The sequence below is a fragment of the Ovis aries genome, chromosome X, assembly GCF_016772045.2.
Source record: "Ovis aries strain OAR_USU_Benz2616 breed Rambouillet chromosome X, ARS-UI_Ramb_v3.0, whole genome shotgun sequence".
In the NCBI taxonomy this organism is placed as follows: domain Eukaryota; kingdom Metazoa; phylum Chordata; class Mammalia; order Artiodactyla; family Bovidae; genus Ovis; species Ovis aries.
In genome coordinates, this window is record NC_056080.1 from 124,026,015 (window position 1) to 124,045,279 (window position 19,265).

At 43.3% G+C, this 19,265-nt stretch overlaps 2 protein-coding genes across 4 annotated transcripts in view; both read right to left on the minus strand.

The window, feature by feature from the left end:
- The window catches only part of PAK3 (p21 (RAC1) activated kinase 3), a 306,671-nt gene that overhangs the window by 232,153 nt on the left and 55,253 nt on the right, over window positions 1-19,265 (minus strand). The gene's annotated exons all lie outside the window — the stretch shown is intronic.
- On the minus strand, window positions 6,382-6,924 carry LOC114111684 (protein FAM209-like). The gene has a single exon (XM_027963483.1). It carries the CDS (start codon window positions 6,922-6,924, stop codon window positions 6,382-6,384), a length of 543 nt encoding a protein of 180 aa, XP_027819284.1.

The window sequence follows — 19,265 nt, forward strand, 5'->3', positions numbered from 1 at the left end:
AGTGCAATAGCATTCCTTTTTCTCCACACCCTGTCCAGCATTTATTGTTTGTAGAATTTTGATGATTGCCATTCTGCCTAGTGTGAGGTGATATCTCACTGTAGTTTTGATTTGCATTTCTCTAATAATGAGAAGACTCTTGAGAGTCCCTTGGACTGCAAGGAGATCCAACCAGTCCATCCTAAAGGAGATCAGTCCTGGGTGTTCATTGGAAGGACTGATGCTGAAGCTGAAACTCCAATGCTTTGGCCACCTCATGTGAAGAGTAGACTCACTGGAAAAGACCCTGATGCTGGGAGGGATTGGGAGCAGGAGGAGAAGGGGACGACAGAGGATGAGATGGCTGGATGGTATCACCGACTCAATGGACATGAGTTTGAGTGAACTCCGGGAGTTGGTGATGGACAGGGAGGCCTGGTGTGCTGTGATTCATGAGGTCTCAAAGAGTCAGACACGACTGAGTGACTGAACTGAACTGAACTGAACTGAATAATGAGCAAGGGCTTCCTTTGTGGCTAGTTGGTAAAGAACCATGGAACATCCTGAATCCTAGGCCTATACTTATACTCAAAACTATCTCCAACCTCACCTTTTTCTTGGTGTCTCATTCCCATAGGATCTTATTTGCTACTAGAAAATTACTAAATTTATAGGCTCAGTTCAGGTAAAAATTACAAGGAAATATTTCAGAGAAATGACTAGTGATATGAGCATTTTGGCATGCAAAATTCACAGTGGGAAAATAAGCTTCTTTTGTGAAGTTCCAGAGTTATTCCTGAATAAGATGTTGTCATTTTCAAAAAATTAATGTGCTATTTTTCTATAACTTAAAACATCCACTAAGAAATGTCTAAAAGAACTAAGACCACATGTATCTCAGGAAAGCCTTTGTTTCTAATCTCAAACTTATTAAGATTCTACAGAGATAGCCATCAGGGCAAAACAAATCCATCATCAATAACAGGGTTGTGTGTGAAGTCGCTCAGTCATGTCCGACACTTGCAACCCCATGGACTGTAGCCCACCAAGCTCCTCTGTCCATGGGATTCTTCAGGCAAGAATACTGGAGTGGGTTGCCATTTCCTTCTCCAGGGGATCTTCCCAACCCACGGATCGAACCCGGGTCTCATGCATTGCAGGCAGATGCTTTATCCTCTGAGCCACCAGGGAAGCCCTGTAACAGGGTTAAGATTGCATATAAACAGTTAAAACAAAACAACAACATTGTAAATCAACTATGTGCTGTGCTTAGTCCCTCAGTCATGTCCAACTCTTTCCGACCCCATGGACTGTATTTCAAATTTAAAAAAGATTGCATGTAAAATACATAAAGAATGTATATTTTGAGGATGTGGCTAAAAACTCACCATGTCCACTTTATACACTGCATTGACTAATAAAAAGATATAATTCTGGGCATGATTTTCTCAATGTCAGTTCCACAGAGTCTCCGAGTTCTTATATTAGTGACAAAAATGAAAACTATAGAACAAGTTAGTGTTCTTTCTGATTCCATGTATGTTTAGTAAATTGAGTTCTTTTTCCCTCTGCCTGTTTTATCTCCATAGCCCTTAGTGATTACATGATATATTTGGCTTCTTGCTTATCTCTATCTAAATTGAGAATAAAATATATATTCCACAAGGACAAAGAATTTTTTACCACTATATCTCCAGTGCCTGAAACACTCTGACACATAGTAGGTGCTTAACAAACATCTGATGTATGAAAGAGGATGCCACTATATTAAGAGAGATAACAAACACAGATTCTATTATAATGGAACAACAAAAAAGGAGATGAATGATTGATAAAAATGCCATTATTGTTTGTATCTATATCTGAATATGCATTTATATGCCTTTAAGTGAAAGAGCAGTGCTGAGTTAATTTCCTTCCATTTCAAATAATGACTATATTTATATTGACAAAGTTAGTATACCATGAAGTAAATAATATTTTGCCTCATTCTCAATGTTCTTTAGTTTATATTGCTATCTTTGCCTTCTATGAAAGTTTATTTTCTTTTTTAAATTTTTTTAATTTTATATTGGAGTATAATTAGTTAACAATCTTGCATTAGCTTCAGTTGTCCAGCAAAGTGATTCACTTACATATTTATCTATCCTTTTTCAAATTCTTTTCCCATTTAAGTTATTACAGAGTATTCAGCAGAGTTCTCTGAGATATACAGTAGGTCTTTGATGGTTATCCATTTTAAATATAGCAGTGTGTACATGTCAATCCCAAACATTTAATACATCTTTAATCATAAGTCACTTTAAATCAGTGTTGGAAGTAAACAGAATGTACGTTTTACTAATGATAACATATAAATCAGAGAAATATTCATTAGACACGGTACCAGACCCTGGAAAACAAGTGTCTTATTTAAGATGTCTGTTTTCTTGAAAATCAAAAGCATAGGAAAATATTGATTAAAATAGTCTTCCCCCCCAAGAAAACTAGCACATTCTCTTTACTGACAGAAAAACAAGAATGTTGATAACTGAACTATAACAAGACTCTGAATTAGACTAATTAAAACCAAACATTAGAATTTCTATAAATCTATGTTCGATTGAGGTGCTTGCTAATATATCTTCTCTGATTACATAGACTATATGGACTTTCATAATTACAGAACACACTGAGAGAAAATTATTCTTGCTAGCAAATAGCAAATAGTTTAGTTACTGTTCTTTTAAAAATATATCTCCCTTAGTAAGTATATCAACATATTTCACAATTGTTTCCTCTTTCTAACATTATATAAATGGATTCATTTGAATCTCAGTGGAGAAAAAGCACAGACTATAAAAATACTTGAATAATTTGCTTATAGCTTTCAAAACCATATAAAGAAGAACTAAGATAAGTCAATATTCTGATAAAATACATATATGCTTGTAAGTAAAACTTCAGGGTAAATGTACTGTAACTGCAACTGGTACTAATATAACTTTAGTTAACATCTAGCAAGTATATAAGAAATTCAAAAGAACCCCCCCTCCAAAAAAAAAGCCAAGGGAAAAGTTCATGCTGAACTTAAACTTTTGTGCGGAGCCACTAAACATTAGTGGACAAAGCAATACTCAAGAAAAGAAAATGTGGTCAATATTGTCAATTAAAAATAAGTATTTTCCAATATGCATGATTTAAAGTTATGAGTCACTCATGAAAAAATTATCAGAGGACTAATTTAGCAAAGTAATAACTGATGGTGTAAACAGCAGCAGAAGTTTCCCTGAGAAGATGATCTATTTAAACCTCAGATTAAAGATAAAAAGCCTGAAGAATTTATGGTAATAAAACACAATGGAAATGCTACAATGGAAATATGGAAATAAGATAACTTTTTAGAGTAGACTGGTGAAAATAAAACAATGAGATACCTGCTGCTGCTGCTAAGTCACTTCAGTCGTGTCCAACTGTGTGACCCCATAGACAGCAGCCCACCGGGCTCCCCCATCCCTGGGATTCTCTAGACAAGAACACTGGAGTGGGTTGCCATTTCCTTCTCCAATGCACGAAAGTGAAATGTGAAAGGGAAGTTGCTCAGTCGTGTCCGACTCTTGGCGTCCCCATGAATCACAGCACGCCAGGCCTCCCTGTCCATCACCAACTCCTGGAGTTCACTCAAACTCATGTCCATTAAGTCAGTGATGATGCCATCCAGCCATCTCATCCTCTGTCGTCCCCTTCTCCTCCTGCCCCCAATCCCTCCCAGCATCAGAGTCTTTTCCAATGAGTCAACTCTTCGCATGAGGTGGCCAAAGTACTGGAGTCTCAGCTTTAGCATCAGTCCTTCCAAAGAACACCCAGGACTGATCTCCTTCAGAATAGACTGGTTGGATCTCCTTCCAGTCCAAGGGATTCTCAAGAGTCTTCTCCAACACCACAGTTCAAAAGCATCAATTCTTCGGCACTCAGCTTTCTTTATAGTCCAACTCTCACATCCACACATGACCACTGGAAAAACCATATCCTTCATTAGATGGAACTTTGTTGTCAAAGTCATGTCTCTGCTTTTGAATATGCTATCTAGGTTGTCATAACTTCCTTACAAGGAGTAAGCGTCTTTTACTTTCATGGCTGCAGTCACCATCTGCAGTGAGTTTTGGAGCCCCCCAAAATAAAGTCTGACACTGTTTCCACTGTTTCCCCTGTTTCCCCATCTATTTCCCATGAAGTGATGGGATCAGATGCCATAATCATTGTTTTCTGAATGTTGAGCTTTAAGCCAAATTTTTCACTCTCCTCTTTCACTTGCATCAAGAGGCTCTTTAGTTCCTCTTCACTTTCTGCCATAAGGATGGTGTCATCGGCATGTCTGAGGTTATTGATATTTCTTCCGGCAATGTTGATTCCAGCCTGTGCTTCTTCCAGCCCAGCATTTCTCATGATGTACTCTCCATATAAGTTAAATAAGCAGGGTGACAATATACAGCCTTGATGTCCTCCTTTTCCTATTTGGAACCAGTCTGTTGTTCTGACTGTTCTGACCAGTCTGACCAGTTCTGACTGTTGCTTCCTGACCTGCATACAGGTTTCTCAAGAGGCAGGTCAGGTGGTCTGGTATTCCCATCTCTTTCAGAATTTTCCACAGTTTATTGTGATCCACACAGTCAAAGGCTTTGGCATAGTCAATAAAGCAGAAATAGATGTTTTTCTGGAACTCTCTTGCTTTATCCATGATCCAGTGGATGTTAGCAATTTGATCTCTGGTTCCTCTGCCTTTTCTAAATGCAGCTTGAACATCTAGAATTTCACAGTTCACGTATTGCTGAAGCCTGGCTTGGAGAATTTTGAACATTACTTTACTAGCATGTGAGATGAGGGCAATTGTGTGCTTGTTTGAGCGTTCTTTGGCATTATCTTTCTTTGGGATTGGAATGAAAACTGAGCTTTTCCAGTCCTGTGGCCACTGCTGAGTTTTCCAAATTTGCTGGCATATTGAGTTCAGCACTTTCAGAGCATCATCTTTCAGGATTTGAAATAGCTCAATTGGAATTTCATCACCTCCAGTAGCTTCGTTGGTAGTGATGCTTTCTAAGGCCCACTTGACTTCACCTTCCAGGATGTCTGGCTCTAGATGAGTGATCACACCATCGTGATTATCTGGGTGGTGAAGATTTTTTTGTACATTTCTTCCGTGTATTCTTGCCACCTCTTCTTAGTATCTTCTGCTTCTGTTAGATCCCTACCATTTCTGTCCTTTATCGAGTCCATCTTCGCATGAAATGTTCCCTTGGTATCTCTAATTTTCTTGAAGAGATCTCTAGTCTTTCCCATTCTGTTGTCTTCCTCTATTTCTTTGCATTGATCTTTGTGGAAGGCTTTCTTATTTCTCCTTGATATTCTTTGGAACTCTGCATTCAGAAGCTTATATCTTTCCTTTTCTCCTTTGCTGTTTGCTTCTCTTCTTTTCACAGCTGTCCTGGGAAGCAAAGGCCTCCCCAGACAGCCATTTTCCTTTTTTGCATTTCTTTTCCATGGGGATGGTCTGGATCCCTGTCTGCTGGACAACGTCACAAACCTCCATCCATAGTTCATCAGGCACTATCTCTATCAGATCTAGTCGCTTTGGATTGGCCAAATACAAAAATCTGACAAAACCAGTTACTGGCAAAGATGAGGAACAACAGGAACTCTCATTTGTTGTTAGTGGGAATGCAAAATGGTACAGTCACTTTGGAAGCAATGTCTTACATAGCTAAACCTTGTCATACGGTATGATCTAGCAATTTTGCTCCTAGATAGTGCACCAAGTGATTTGAAAGCTAATGCCCACACAGAAACATGCACCTGAATTGTATAAAGCTTAACTCATACTCTATGTCTCTCTCTCTCTCTCTCTCTCTCTCTCTCTCTCACACACACACACACACACACACACACACACACACACAAATTGGAGGCAACCAAAATGTCCATTACTACCTGAATGTTTAACTACAGAACATCAATATAACAGAATATTATTCAAGAACAAAAAGAAATGGGCTATCAAATCACAAAAAGAAATGGATGAAACTTAATGATGTTATTAAGTATAATAAGCTAGTCTGGGAAAGGTTATACACTGTGAAAGTTGCTCAGTCATGTCCGACTCTTTGTGACTCCATGGACTATAAGTCCATGGAATTCTCCAGGCCAGAATACTGGAGTGGGTAGCCTTTCCCTTCTCCAGGGGATCTTCCCAAGCCAGGGATCAAACGCAGGTCTCTCAGTCTGGAAAAGGTTACGGACTGCATGATACCAATTATACCACATTCTGGAAAAGGTAAAACTGTAGCGCGAATAAAAAATAGCAGAGGCTTTTTTTCCTTTTGCTTCAAAATACTTTTATTGGTTTGGATACAGTTGGTGAACACTCAACTACTCTTCTTCCTTGATGTGAAAATCCACTCCATCGGGGTCTCCGGTGTCCCATAACTCATATACTGTAATGTTACTCTGTGCGTCACCAAGAACCTCGATATTGGGACACTGGCGTCTATCACCGGTTGCCGCGATGAGTTTCAGATTCCGCATCCTGGACACAAGGTTCACAAGTTTCGTCTTGACCTGGGTTAAGGCACCGCACATACAGTCTTTGTAGGGGGAAGCTTTTATCTTCTTTCTTCCTGGAGGGCCAGATGAACAGCCCTGACGGCCAGGAGGAGTGCACACGTTACTTTCGTCATCGCCTGCAGGAAACTTCAGGATCACCAAAAACATGAGGAAGATTAACAGCCAGTGCGAATTGCTCCCAAACCAGCCTGGGGCATGCTCTGGTTGACTCTGCCGAATTCGGAAGTGCCTTCCGGTGGGCACCATCCATGGGGGTTCTTTGGCTTCATCTCTCAGGACATAAAACATATAGGCAAAGACAAACGAGATAAACGTAGACCAAAAAAATAACCATATTAGCGACCGCATCGTGAGCTGAGACGAAGTGGCTCCTGGTGCGCTGGTCTGCGCTGGCACCTGGAGACTGAGGACCAGGCAGGGCTGGGCCCTTGGTGACGTCACAGAGGGCCCCGCCCCCACCAGAACCCATGTGGCCATGGGATGACTTCAGAGCAGAGGGTAAGGAGGCCTGCAGGGGTCAACCGGGAGTGGGGCTTAAAGGGACATGGGGACATTGCCAGTGGGCAGCTGAAAAAGAGGCGAGGAGTGACAGAGTGCCATCTCCATGCCAGTGTATTCTTTCTGAACCTGGTGTTCTCCTGGGAGAGTGGGTCCATCTTCTATTTTTATTTTTCCATTTGTGGAATCCAGACACTGTGGTGAGCAGAGCAGACCCAGGGGCATGTGCCCCTGTGGAGCAGAGAGCCAAGTGGGAAAGAAAGATATTAAACCAGAGGCCACAAACTAGGAGCCACTGGTGTTTTGTGCGGCCTGCCACTGTTCCTAAAAATGATTGTGCCCAGGGCTAAGTCCTGTCTGACTCTTTGCCACCCCATGGACTGTAGCCTGCCAGGTTCCTCTGGAGACGGAAAGTCAGGGGCATCACCAGTGATGCAGCAGGGGTGGACAATGAGGTAGGTACTCTCTAAGGTCCCTTCCAGATCAGAGGTTCTATGATCCTGCATGGCAATTTCCCAGAGGGCAGGGATGCACCTCCCAGGCAACAAGCAGCAGAACTGGCACATCTCTGGGGAATTGCTGAGTTGGCAAAACTACACTAGCTCTGATGCCCCTGTGGATGAGCAAGTGCTGGCTGCACTCCTCCTCCCCGTCTGTGCATGTTTAACCGCTACATGTGTTTGAAGGTGACCTTGCTCTGCAGGTGTGGCTTGAGAGCTGTGTTCCTTTCTTCTCTAGGGAGACGACCCTTCTTTGTGCTGTGCAAGTTGATGATCTGAATGAATGTGTATGGCTGCAGCACTCGGCACTTTGCCTTTCTGTCTGCGCCGGTGGTTTCCACACTTGAGTGTGTATCAGGGTCACCTACAGGGCTTGCAAAGTCCCATTTTGCTGGATCTCAGTCCTCAGTCAGGCCTGGGTGAGACTTGAAGACTGGCACTTCTGCACGTCTCTGGGCAACACTGAGAACCACCCTGCAGACAATGGCTTCACTCACAGAGACGTGGCTTGCCTCTGACTGCTGTGCACTGAACCTGAGGGCCCAGTGGGAGTGGAGTGACAGCAAGAGCACCGAACTGGAGCCTGAAGACCAAGGTTCTGCACTGCACCTGCGCTCTAGCGAGCTGTGTGACCTTAGGCAAGCCTCAGCACCTCTCTGCGCCCGTAGCTGCCTTGCAGGCACAAGGGCGCGATGAAGTTGGTGACTGCTACTCTGGATGTTTCTGAAATTCAGATTTGGTCTGTCACTTTTGTCCCCAGCCTAGTCTTCCCAATTGGGGATCCAGATACCCCCACAGCACGCCACCCCCAAGCATCCAAGTGCCCACTTCTGTCCATAATCACCCCCAGCTGGAGTGGTCCACTTGCTTGAGGGTCTCCTTCTACAGCCAGCCCTGTGTATGGAGCCCAAAGGGTGAAACTGGTGTCTGCCTCTTAGAGACCCACATCTACCACTTGGGGGTATGTGTGTCTTGCATGTGCTACTTGAAACGCCTTTTAGCACAGAGATAAGGATACAGAATCCTAGAGCTAGTCTCCTGATGGTAAAATTCTGATGCTAAAGACTTACTGTGTTACCTTGGGTAAGTTAGTTACCATCTCTGTGCCTCATGTATCTGACTTTAAAATGGAGAAACAGTACCTACTTCATGGGATTGCTGTGAGGACTGAATGAGATCATGTATGCAAGGCCTTTACCAGAGTGCCTGGCACATAGTAATCGCTTAACATGGTAGCTGTTGTTTCTCAAAAAGAGGATAATGGCCTCCTCTATACCATTAGAGATGCAGGAAAGCTGAAAACACTATGGTTGCAGGTGTTCCACTTTCTTAATACCTCCCATGGTACATAATAACAACAATAGGAATACATATATACTGACACTAGGGCTTCCCAGGCGGTGCTAGTGCTAACGAACCCGCCTGCCAATGCAGGACATGTAAGAGGCTGGAATTCGACCCCTCAGGGTTCAATCCCTGGGTTGAGAAGATCCTCTGGAGAAGGGGATGGCAACCCACTCTAGTATTCTTGCCTGGAAAATCTCATGGACAGAGGAGCCTGGCGGGCTACCATCCATAGGGCTGCAAAGAGTCAAACACGACTGAAGTAACTTAGCATGCATGCATAGTAATACCTTATAGAAATGTATATTTCACATTTTTGAGGACATTATCCACTAAATCCTCTCATTCCATCTTTATCACACTATAAGGACAAGGCCACCACATTTGTGTGGATATCAGGATGAGCTGCAATGTTCTGAAAACACTGCTGTCTACAAGCCTCCCGTCAGTACGCTGCTTTTCCCTATGTGGATTTCTGCTCCTGCATGGGTGAGAGAGCATCCTGGGCCATGGCTGCCAGCTGGGGAGGCTCCAGGGACCCCATCTGGTACTCAGCCCATTTCTCTCAGGTACACATCAGGCCTAGAGGCTGCTTCCCATGTGGCATTATTGCTTGCATTCTGTTTACTGCATGCATTGCTGCCGCTGCTGCTGCTGCTAAGTGGCTTCAGTCGTGTCCGAGTCTGTGTGACCCCAGAGACGGCAGCCCACCAGGCTCCCCTGTCCCTGGGATTCTCCAGGCAAGAACACTGGAGTGGGTTGCCATTTCCTTCTCCATTGTATGAAAGTGAAAAGTGAGAGGGAAGTCGCTCAGTCATGCTCGACTCTTCGCGACCCCATGAACTGCAGCCTACCACGCCCCTCAGTCCATGGGATTTTCCAGGCAAGAGTACTGGGGTGGGGTGCCATCACCTTCTCCATACTGCATGCATTACTAGGCCCCAAATATCCAAATGATGCTAAGTGGATGATTCGGGGACTTCTGATACTACACATAAATGAAACCACAACAATGCTCCGGACTTTTTCAGTTGCACTTATCAGGCCAAGAAAAATCAGACCACCCTTCTATGCTGCCAGTGACACTTATTGACGTGAAATCATGAAGATGGCTCTGGCTGTGGTGTTACAACCACACGGCATTAATTAGAGTTCGCTGATTGGTGAGGAATCAAGCACAGGAGATTCAGAAACTCATTATGGTGCTTAATTTGTTTCCTCAGCAGAAACTGGATAAGGATTCTAGATTTCAGTGATTTCACTTCCCTGCTCTTTTCTTTCCCTTCATGCTTCTGTCATCACTGACTCAGCTGGAAACAGAGGTCAAGGGCAGGTCCTCTGTATACGTGCTATGTCGCTTTAGTCATGTCTGACTCTTTGCAACGCCAGGGACTGTAGCCCGCCAGGCTCCTCTGCCCATGGGATTCTCTAGGCAAGAATACTGGAGTGGGTCGCCAGACCCTCCTCCAGGGGATCTTCCTGATTCAGGGGTCAAATCCACATCTCTTATGTCCCCTGCAGTGGCAGGCAGGTTCTTTACCACTAGTGCCACCTGGGAAGCCTGGTGGGTCCCCTATTTGGTGCCTATTGTTTGACTTCCCTGAGCCTTCCCCGGTGGCCACCTTCTGTCCATTATCTTTAAGATCCCAGCAAGAGGCAACCTTACCTTGTTCAGCTCTATTCTAGTCACACTAGGCTTCCATGCTGTTCCTTAAACTGGTCCTTTGCACTTGCTATTCACTGTGACTGACTTTGTGGGGCTCTTGTTCCCTCTCTTCTTTAAAGTCTTTATTCAAATGTCACCTTCTCAGGGAGGCCTGACATAACCAACATATTTTAAAACTGACCCTCTCTTGCTCCTCATCTGCATTTCTTGCTTTATCCATAGTATCTGTTTCCTTCTAAAACGCTAATTTCCCTATCTGGTGAAGGGCTCTGGCTGTCCAGATGAGAGGTACTGTCTACCTCTCTGTTGGGATGCCAGAGGTCAGGATAGTACTCACAGCTTTACCAGGCCAATGGATTTGGAGAGAAGTGGTCCATCCAACAAAGAAAAGCAAAATAAACAACATATTTACTTTACCTCACATCCCCTGCGTTTTTCTCCTTACCCTGTCAAAGCCTTCAGAGTCCAGTTTCTACCTGATAATACAAATCAGCCAAGAAGGCATATGTAGGGAGAGAGGATAAGACAAGAGGATTCTAACTGAAGCCCTTTTAGGCCAAAGAGTTTGAACACAGGGGACCTTGCCTGGCCAGAGTTGTCCAGAGACTTCAGGCTAAGCATATTTCATTTTATTTTAATGTAATAAATATTTTAAAACAGAATGATTAGTTTTAGATGATTGATTAATGAATAAAATAATATTTCTAAACCAAAAAAATTACTAATTTCCCAATTGCTTTAGTTATTCCCTCCTCTACATTCACTCTACTAAAAGGCAAGACCCAGAAAGGCAAGAATATATTTAACTTTTTATTTTGAAATAATTTTATTAAAAAGCAGTGTTTCAAGAGGATGGAGTAATGATATTTTTATTTCTTTGGGAGCTTCTATCACAAAAGTGAATACTCATAGCTTGTATTTTTATAATACTTCAAAAGTAGGTTCCCATACAAATTCCTTGAGATACATTATTATTGGGTCTAATTCACAGAAGAGGACACTGTGACTCAGGAGGTAAAGCAGATACTGTCAATGTCCTTCCCATATCCTTTGTCATTTATCATTTCTGTGCCTGCCAGCCTGCTTTCAAACTGCTTAAAATAATGTTTGACTTTGCAGGAAAATAGTAAACATAGCACAGAGTGGCTGTACACCATTCACCCAGCTTCCGCTCACATTAAACTGCTTACATAATAATGGTAATAGTATCGAAACCAGGAAATTAATATTGATACAACACTGTTAACTAATCTGTAGACCTTATTCAAATTTCTCCAGTTTTCCCACTCATGTCTGTTTTTTAATTCCAAGATCCAATTCAGGGATCTCATATTGTATTTATTGTCATGTTTCATGAGCGTGGGCTTCCCTGGTAGCTCAGCTGGTAAAAAATCCACCTTTAATGCAAGAGACCCCAGTTAGATTCCTGGCTAGAGACAATCCCCAGGAAATGGGATAGGCTATCCACTCCAGTATTCATGGGCTTCCCTGGTGGCTCAGATGGTAAACAATCCATCTGCAACATGGAGGGCATGGCAACCCACTCCAGTGTTCTTGCCTGGAGAACCCCCATGGACAGAGGACCCTGGAGGGCTACAGTCCACATGGTCACAAAATTTTAGCGACCCCATGGACTGTAGCCTGCCAGGGTCCTCTGTCCTTGGGGGTTCTCCAGGCAAGAACACTGGAGTGGGTTGCCATGCCCTCCTCCAGGGCATCTTCCCAACCCAGGGATCGAACCTGCATATCTTACACCCCCTGCACTAGAAGGTGGATTCTTTACCACAGAGTCACCTGGGAAGCCCTGACTGATGTTATTCCATGGTTAAATTAAGGTTGGGTATTTGAAGCAAGAATACCACTGAAGTGAAGTTGTGCAGGGTGGGGTTTTTTGATTGTTTGTTCCTTGTGGTAGCCCCAGTTGACTAGGTCAGGCCCTGACATATGGGAGGTGCTCAGTACTCGTGAAGCCACAAAGGAATCAGACCCCCAGGCACTCGCACTCCTTTGTGACCATGGGACGATTATGTTCTTGGAACATCACATTCATTGGGAACCTCTTATACCTTTGAGGAAGAAGAAAGTAAGCAAACTGGGTAGGGAGAAGGTTCCCTACCACAAAGCTAAACAATAACAGGTGAAGGAACCCAAGTAGCATGTGGCCCAGTGAGAGAGAAATGGTATAACACTTAGAGAAAATGATAGAAAAGGTACTGTTACTTTAAAAAAATAATAACCTCCCACCTACTATAGACTGAATCCCCTCAAAATTGATGTTGAAATTTAATCCCCAATGTGGTAGTATTTGAATGTGGGTCTTTGGGAGGTGATCAGGTAATGAGGATGGAAACCTGATAAATGGGATAGTGCCCTTATAAGAAAAGGCCCACAGAGCTCCTTCGTCTCCCTCTGCCATGTGAGATTATAGCGAGAAGATGGTCATCCACAACCGAGGAGTGGCCTCACTAAATTTGCTGGTACCTAGATCTTTGTACTGCAAAAAAAATAAATTTCTGTTGTTTATAAGCCACTCGCTCTACAGTATTCTGTTAGAGCCACCAGAACAGATAAAACATTCACCCAAACAAAACACATTACCTTACATGTGAAAGTAAGTGGCTCAGTCCACAGGTTCTGAAGTCAGATTGGTGGATTCGCAACTTGGCTCTGACACTTACTAGCTAGGTAATGATGAACAAACCTCTTAACCTCTCTGTGCCTCATTTTCCTCATCTGCAAAGTGGAGCTGCTATTAATAGTAACATAGTAGTATTTTTCTGGGGAATGCTGGAGGTAATACAGGTGAGCAGCTTAATGTGTTCAGCTGCTTCAGTCATGTCTGATGTTTTGTGACCCCATGAACTGAAGCCCTCCAGGCTCTGGTCTATGGTGTTTTTCAGGCAAGAATACTGGAGTGGGTGGCCTTTTCCTACTCCAGGGGATCTTCCCAACCGAGGGATCAAACCCATGTCTCTTGCGTCTCTTGCCTTGACAGGCAGGTTGTTTACCACTAGCACCACCTGACCCACTCCGGTATTCTTGCCTGGAAAATCCCTGTGGACAAAGGAGCCTGGCGGGCTACAGTCCATGGGGTCGCAAAGAGTCGGATACGACTGAGCGACTAAGCACAACACAGCACTACACAGCACAGCGCCACCTGCGAAGCCCTGTCCGATGTTATCTCGTGGTTAAATTAAGGTTGGATACTTGGAGCAAGAAGCTTAGAGCCGTATCTGAAACAGTAAGCACTTAACTTTCCAGAACACTATCCAATAAGTCATCTTATTAGATATTCAAAGCAATCCCTCAAGAGCAGATATTATGACTTTCATTGACCAATAAAGAAAGTGAGCATTAGGGAGTTCCCTGGGGTCCAGTGGTTAGAATTCAGTGCTTTCACTGCTGTGACCCAGGGTTCAATCCCTGGTCAGGGAACTACAATCCCACGAGCTGCATGGCATGGCCAAAAAAAAAAACAAAAAACAAAAAACAAAAAAAAAAAACAAAAAAACAACGGAGAAAAAAGAAGAAGAAAGAAATTGAGGCTTAGAAAACTGAAAAGATTCACCTCAGGCCTAAGCTACTGAGCGAGAAAGCTGGAGTAAGATATAGGTCATACCTTTCCTAGTCCAGTGCTGTTTAGATTTATCTCTTAGCATCACACTCTTCTTGGTACTGGAGAGGATCTGGGATACTCTCAACCTTCTAGGACCTTCCAGCACAAGTGAGAAAGAGAGAGCAAGCATTCTGAGATAGCCCAGCAACTCTCCACGGAACAGTGGTCATACTGACAACCACAGGCATCTTCCACCTTATACCGACAGGGCTTCTGAGATGGTTGTTTGAACCACGGGAGGTATTTTCCAAGGGAGGTAACACTGTGAGCAAGAGTAGGCACCCAAGCCAGCCTACCAAACATACTCATAGCAGATCACGGCTACTGATACAGAGCCCAGCTACTGATGCAGTTCCTGGGGCACAGTTTCTTACAGGGGTGGGGAAAGGAGGCAGAGGCTGGGGAGGAAGATACAGCCTGGGTTCTGCCAGGCCTTGATGGCCCAGGAAGAAAGTTGGCTTTGGTTCTACATGTGCTGGGAAACCACTGGAGGCTGTCAAGCCAAGGAATTATTTTATCTGATTTACTTTTGAAAGAGCACTTTGATGCTATAATAGAGAACCATGCAAAGCTGATTCTGTCGTGAGTCAGACCTGGACTTGAATTTCAACTCTTTCCCTTCATAGATTGAACTTTTCCTGTGTAACAGAGATAATAATAGTATTAGGAGGATGGGATTGACATGCACACACTGTTGTATATAAATTCAATAACCAATAAGGACCTCCTGTATAGCACAGGGAACTATACCCAATAATCTGTAATAACCTATATGAGAAAACAATCTAGAAAAGAGTGACGATATATTATATATCTCTATAACTGATTAACTTTACTGTATACTTGAAACTAATACAATGTTGTAAATCAATTTACAGTTCAATTTTTAAAAATAGCCTTCACCTCACGGGTGTGCAGTAAGGAGTACAACAGATAATGTATATAAAGTGCTTAGTCCGGTGGCTGGTCCATAGTAGGTGTTCAGTGTGTGTCAGCTGCAATTATGATTATTATTAGTTGTTGTTGTTTTATTATTATAGTAACAACTTTGAGAGAATACACAGGATGGGATTCAGATTAAGCATTAGGTCAATGCGTGTTGAAATAAACTTTTTGGACTCCTGAGACCTGACACGATGGTGGACTCTTCAGGTGCCAGGTGAGGAGATGGAAAAGGTCTGTCTGGGGGTACTGCCAACTAACTACATCCTTTCTTCCCAGCCCAGGACATGCTCTTGCCTGTGGCTGTATCCCTGCACAGGACTATGTCTGGGCACTGAGTGAGATGACAGAGAAGGCATGGATAAAGAAGCATTCTTTCCTCACCATTCGTATTAGTTCCCAGAGTCCCAAAGGGTCCATTCATTCAAAAGTGCCCCCTGTGTGCTAGTCCGATGCTGGGCCATGCCATCTTTCCAGCAATGGCTGAGTCACAAGAACCCTGGAGGAAGCCCCAGTGGGCTGACCATCACCTTATACTGTGAGGATTATGCAATGTGGCAACTGGGAGGAGCCAGGTTCAAGGCTTCTGGTGGCTGCATGGCCATCGGCTTCTCCTCCTTGGACTCTGGTTTAGCTATTCCTTGGCCTGAGCAACAGGAGATTATGAATCACCCTCCAGCCAGGAGGGGCAGACTGGGATAGCACTGCGGCCCATGTCTCAAATGTGCCCTGTGCCACAGATAGACCACGCCTAGAGAATGGAGATGAAGCACAGGGGTTTCTCTTCTGGCACGCTCCTGAGCTTTGCTGTCTCATCTGGCTGCACCCAGTTCTTACAGTCCCAAAGCCTGTCTACTTCATGGAATGGAGGATTACAGAGATACAGCATGCCCTCTCAGCAAAGGGAGTTGTGCCATGCCAACCCATGCCTAGGCTGTCTGCCTCTTAGGTAAGCTTGGTGTGCCAGGAGTGTGGCAGGAATGACTGGGACTCAAGCCAAAGTTCCATGCAATTTACCTGCCACTTTATCCTGCTATTACTTCTTATTCAATGCTTTAACATTTACTTCCATTGATTTATTTTCAACTATTTGTTTGGCTGCATTGGGTCTTATTTGCATCATGTAGGATCTTAGTTGAGGCATGCAAGATCTATTTCCCTGACCAGGGATCGAACCTAGATCACTGCATTTGGGAGCAAAGAGTCTTAGTCACTGGATCACCAGGGAAGTCCCTAGTTCTATTACTTCTTTCAAACATTTGATCACTTAATCAACAAGATTTAAAAATTTGTATTGTCATTGAAGTATGTAGTTGATTTACAATGTTGTGTTAGTATCTGGTGTACAGCAAAGTGATTCAGTTATATATAGATATATATGTTCTTTTTCATCTTCCTTTCCATTATGACTTATTACAGGATATTGGATTTAGTTCCATGTGCTATGCTGTAAGACCTTGTTGTTGACCCATCCTATATATAAGAGCTTACATCTGCTAATTCCAAACTCCTAATGTGTCTCTCCCTCATTCCCTCCCCTTCAGCAACTACAAGCTTGTCTCTATGTTTCAACAACATTTGTGGAATGCCAACTCTCTGCTAGGCACTGTGGGAGGTGGCGCAGACACATGAGACAAAATCCCTGCCCTCAAGGAACTTACATTCTGAAGAGACTAGATCATTCATATTATTTATTTCTCCCATCCAAAAAGTTAATAAAATACTCTTTCAACTCTAACCCCACCTCCAGATACTACTACTGCCCCACTGCTGCCCTCCTCCTTATAGTAAAACCTTGAAGCAACTGTTTATGCTCATTGTCTCCAAGTCCTCTCCTTTCCCTCCTTCTTGTTGTTCAGTTGCTCAGTCATGCCCAACTCTTTCCAGCATGATAGACTGCAGCATGCCAGGCTTCCCTGGCTTCATTATCTCCCAGACTGTGCTCAAACTCATGTCTATTAAGTTGATGATGCCATTCAATCATCTCATCCTGTGTCGCCCCCTGCTCCTCCTGCCCTGAATCTTTCCCAGTATCAGGCTCTTTTCCCTCTTCCATGAAGTCTTCCTCCCTTTAAACATGTACCTCCCAGACTAAGTTAGAAGCCACCTGCTCTGAACTTCCAGAACATGTTAAGAGTGTGGGCTTGAGAGTCAGACCTGTGTTGGAATATCACAGCTGTACCTTCCCAGTTCTGTGATCTTATATAAGTCATCTATCTTTTCAGGGCCTGATTATCCTTATCTGTAGAATGGAAATAAAACTATATAAGATATTTGAAAACACCTAACTGAAAAGGAGTCAGTTCTTTACATCAGGTGGCCAAAGTATTGGAGCTTCAGTGTCAGCTTCAGTCTATCCAATGAATATGCAGGGTTGATTCCCTTTAGGATTGAATGGTTTGATCTCCTGGCTATCCAATGGACTCTCAAAAGTATCCTCCAGCACCACAGTTTGAAAGCATCAGTTCTTCGGTGCTCAATCTTCTGTATTTTTTTAAAATTTTCATTTTTACTTTATTTTACTTTACAATACTGTATTGGTTTTGCCATACATTGACATGAATCAACCATGGGTGTACATGCATTCCCAAACATGAACCCCCCTCCCACCTCCCTCCCCATAACATCTCTCTGGGTCATCCCCGTGCACCAGCCCCAAGCATGCTGTATCCTGCATCGGACATAGACTGGCGATTTGATTCTTACATGATAGTATACATGTTTCAATGTCATTCTCCCAAATCATCCCACCCTCTCCCTCTCCCTCTGAGTCCAAAAGTCCACTATACACATCTGAAGGCATCAGTTCTTCGGTGCTCAATCTTCTTTATGGTCCAGCTCTCACATCCATACATGACTACTGGAAAAACCATAGCTTTGCCTATATGGACCTTTGTTGGCAAAGTGATGTCTCTGCTTTTGAATACGCTGTCTAGGTTCGTCATAGCTTTTCTTCCAAGGTGATCTGATTTACTATTGCCTAATATAGCTCTTGCTGCTGTGTGGACGCATGAGTGAAAGTAGAGAAGCAACTTCAGGGTGACCTAAACTAAGCTGGTGCCTGATGTCCCTTTCCATTTAGACAGAAGCCTGAGAGCAGCATACAAATACATTCTGCTCAGATAAACACAGACTCAAGGCCATTGTTTTCTGGAAACCTTCCCAAAGCTATGATTCTATAGATTGCTAATTCTGTGACCAGTAGCTCAGTGGTTGAAAGATGTATGCCATGTCCTGCCCTACAGACAAGGCCCCCTTGATCAGTAAGGCCCTCTTGACCAGTTAATGGGAAAGATGCTTTCTAACAAGAACACAATACAGTGATAAAGAGATTTTAAGATGTGATAGCAGCATTCATTCATCGAAATTTTAAAGAGCCCCACTAATCCCCAGCACTGAGTCTTTTATGCTTTCTAGTTGGTAGAGGTGGTAGGAAGGAGAAGAAAGAGAGAATGGGAGAGAGAGAACTCAGCTCACAAGGGAGCTTATACATTAGAGGAGGAGATCAAGACATGAACACAAACAGAAATCACACTAAATATATTGAGGTTAAGTTTCCAAAGGGAGATGGAAATACAATAAATAATTGTCACTTATTTAACACTCGATTTATGTGAAGCACTGTGTTAAGTTTTACATACATTCTCCTTTAATATTCATAAGTCGATGGACTAGGTAATATGATCACCCATGATGCTATAATAGCAGCTAACATTGATTAAGTGCTTTATATCAGCCAGGCATTGGGTTAGGTGTTTTGAAATATCTTATGTAGTTTTATTTCCATTCTACAGATGAGGATAGTCAGGCCCTGAAAGGATAGGTGACTTATATAAGATCACAGAACTGGGAAGGTACAGCTGTGCTATTCCAACACAGGTTTGACTCTCAAGCCCACACTCTTAACATGTTCTGGAAGTTCAGAGCAGGTGGCTTCTAACTTGGTCTGGGAGGTACATGTGTACAGGGAGGAAGACTCCATGGAAGAGAGAAAGTGTGAAGATGAGAAGGAAAGAAACTGGCAACTGGCCTCACTTGGCAGAGCTGGCGGTATGTGCTGGGGAGAACCTATCACTCCAGACTTGATCTTGGGGTACCTTGGTTCTTGCTTCTCCTAAGGCCC

What these genes read in the sequence shown, in the direction of transcription:
- LOC114111684 (XM_027963483.1), bottom strand. Translation starts at nt 6,924, where the DNA reads ATGCGGTCGCTAATATGGTTATTTTTTTGGTCTACGTTTATCTCGTTT.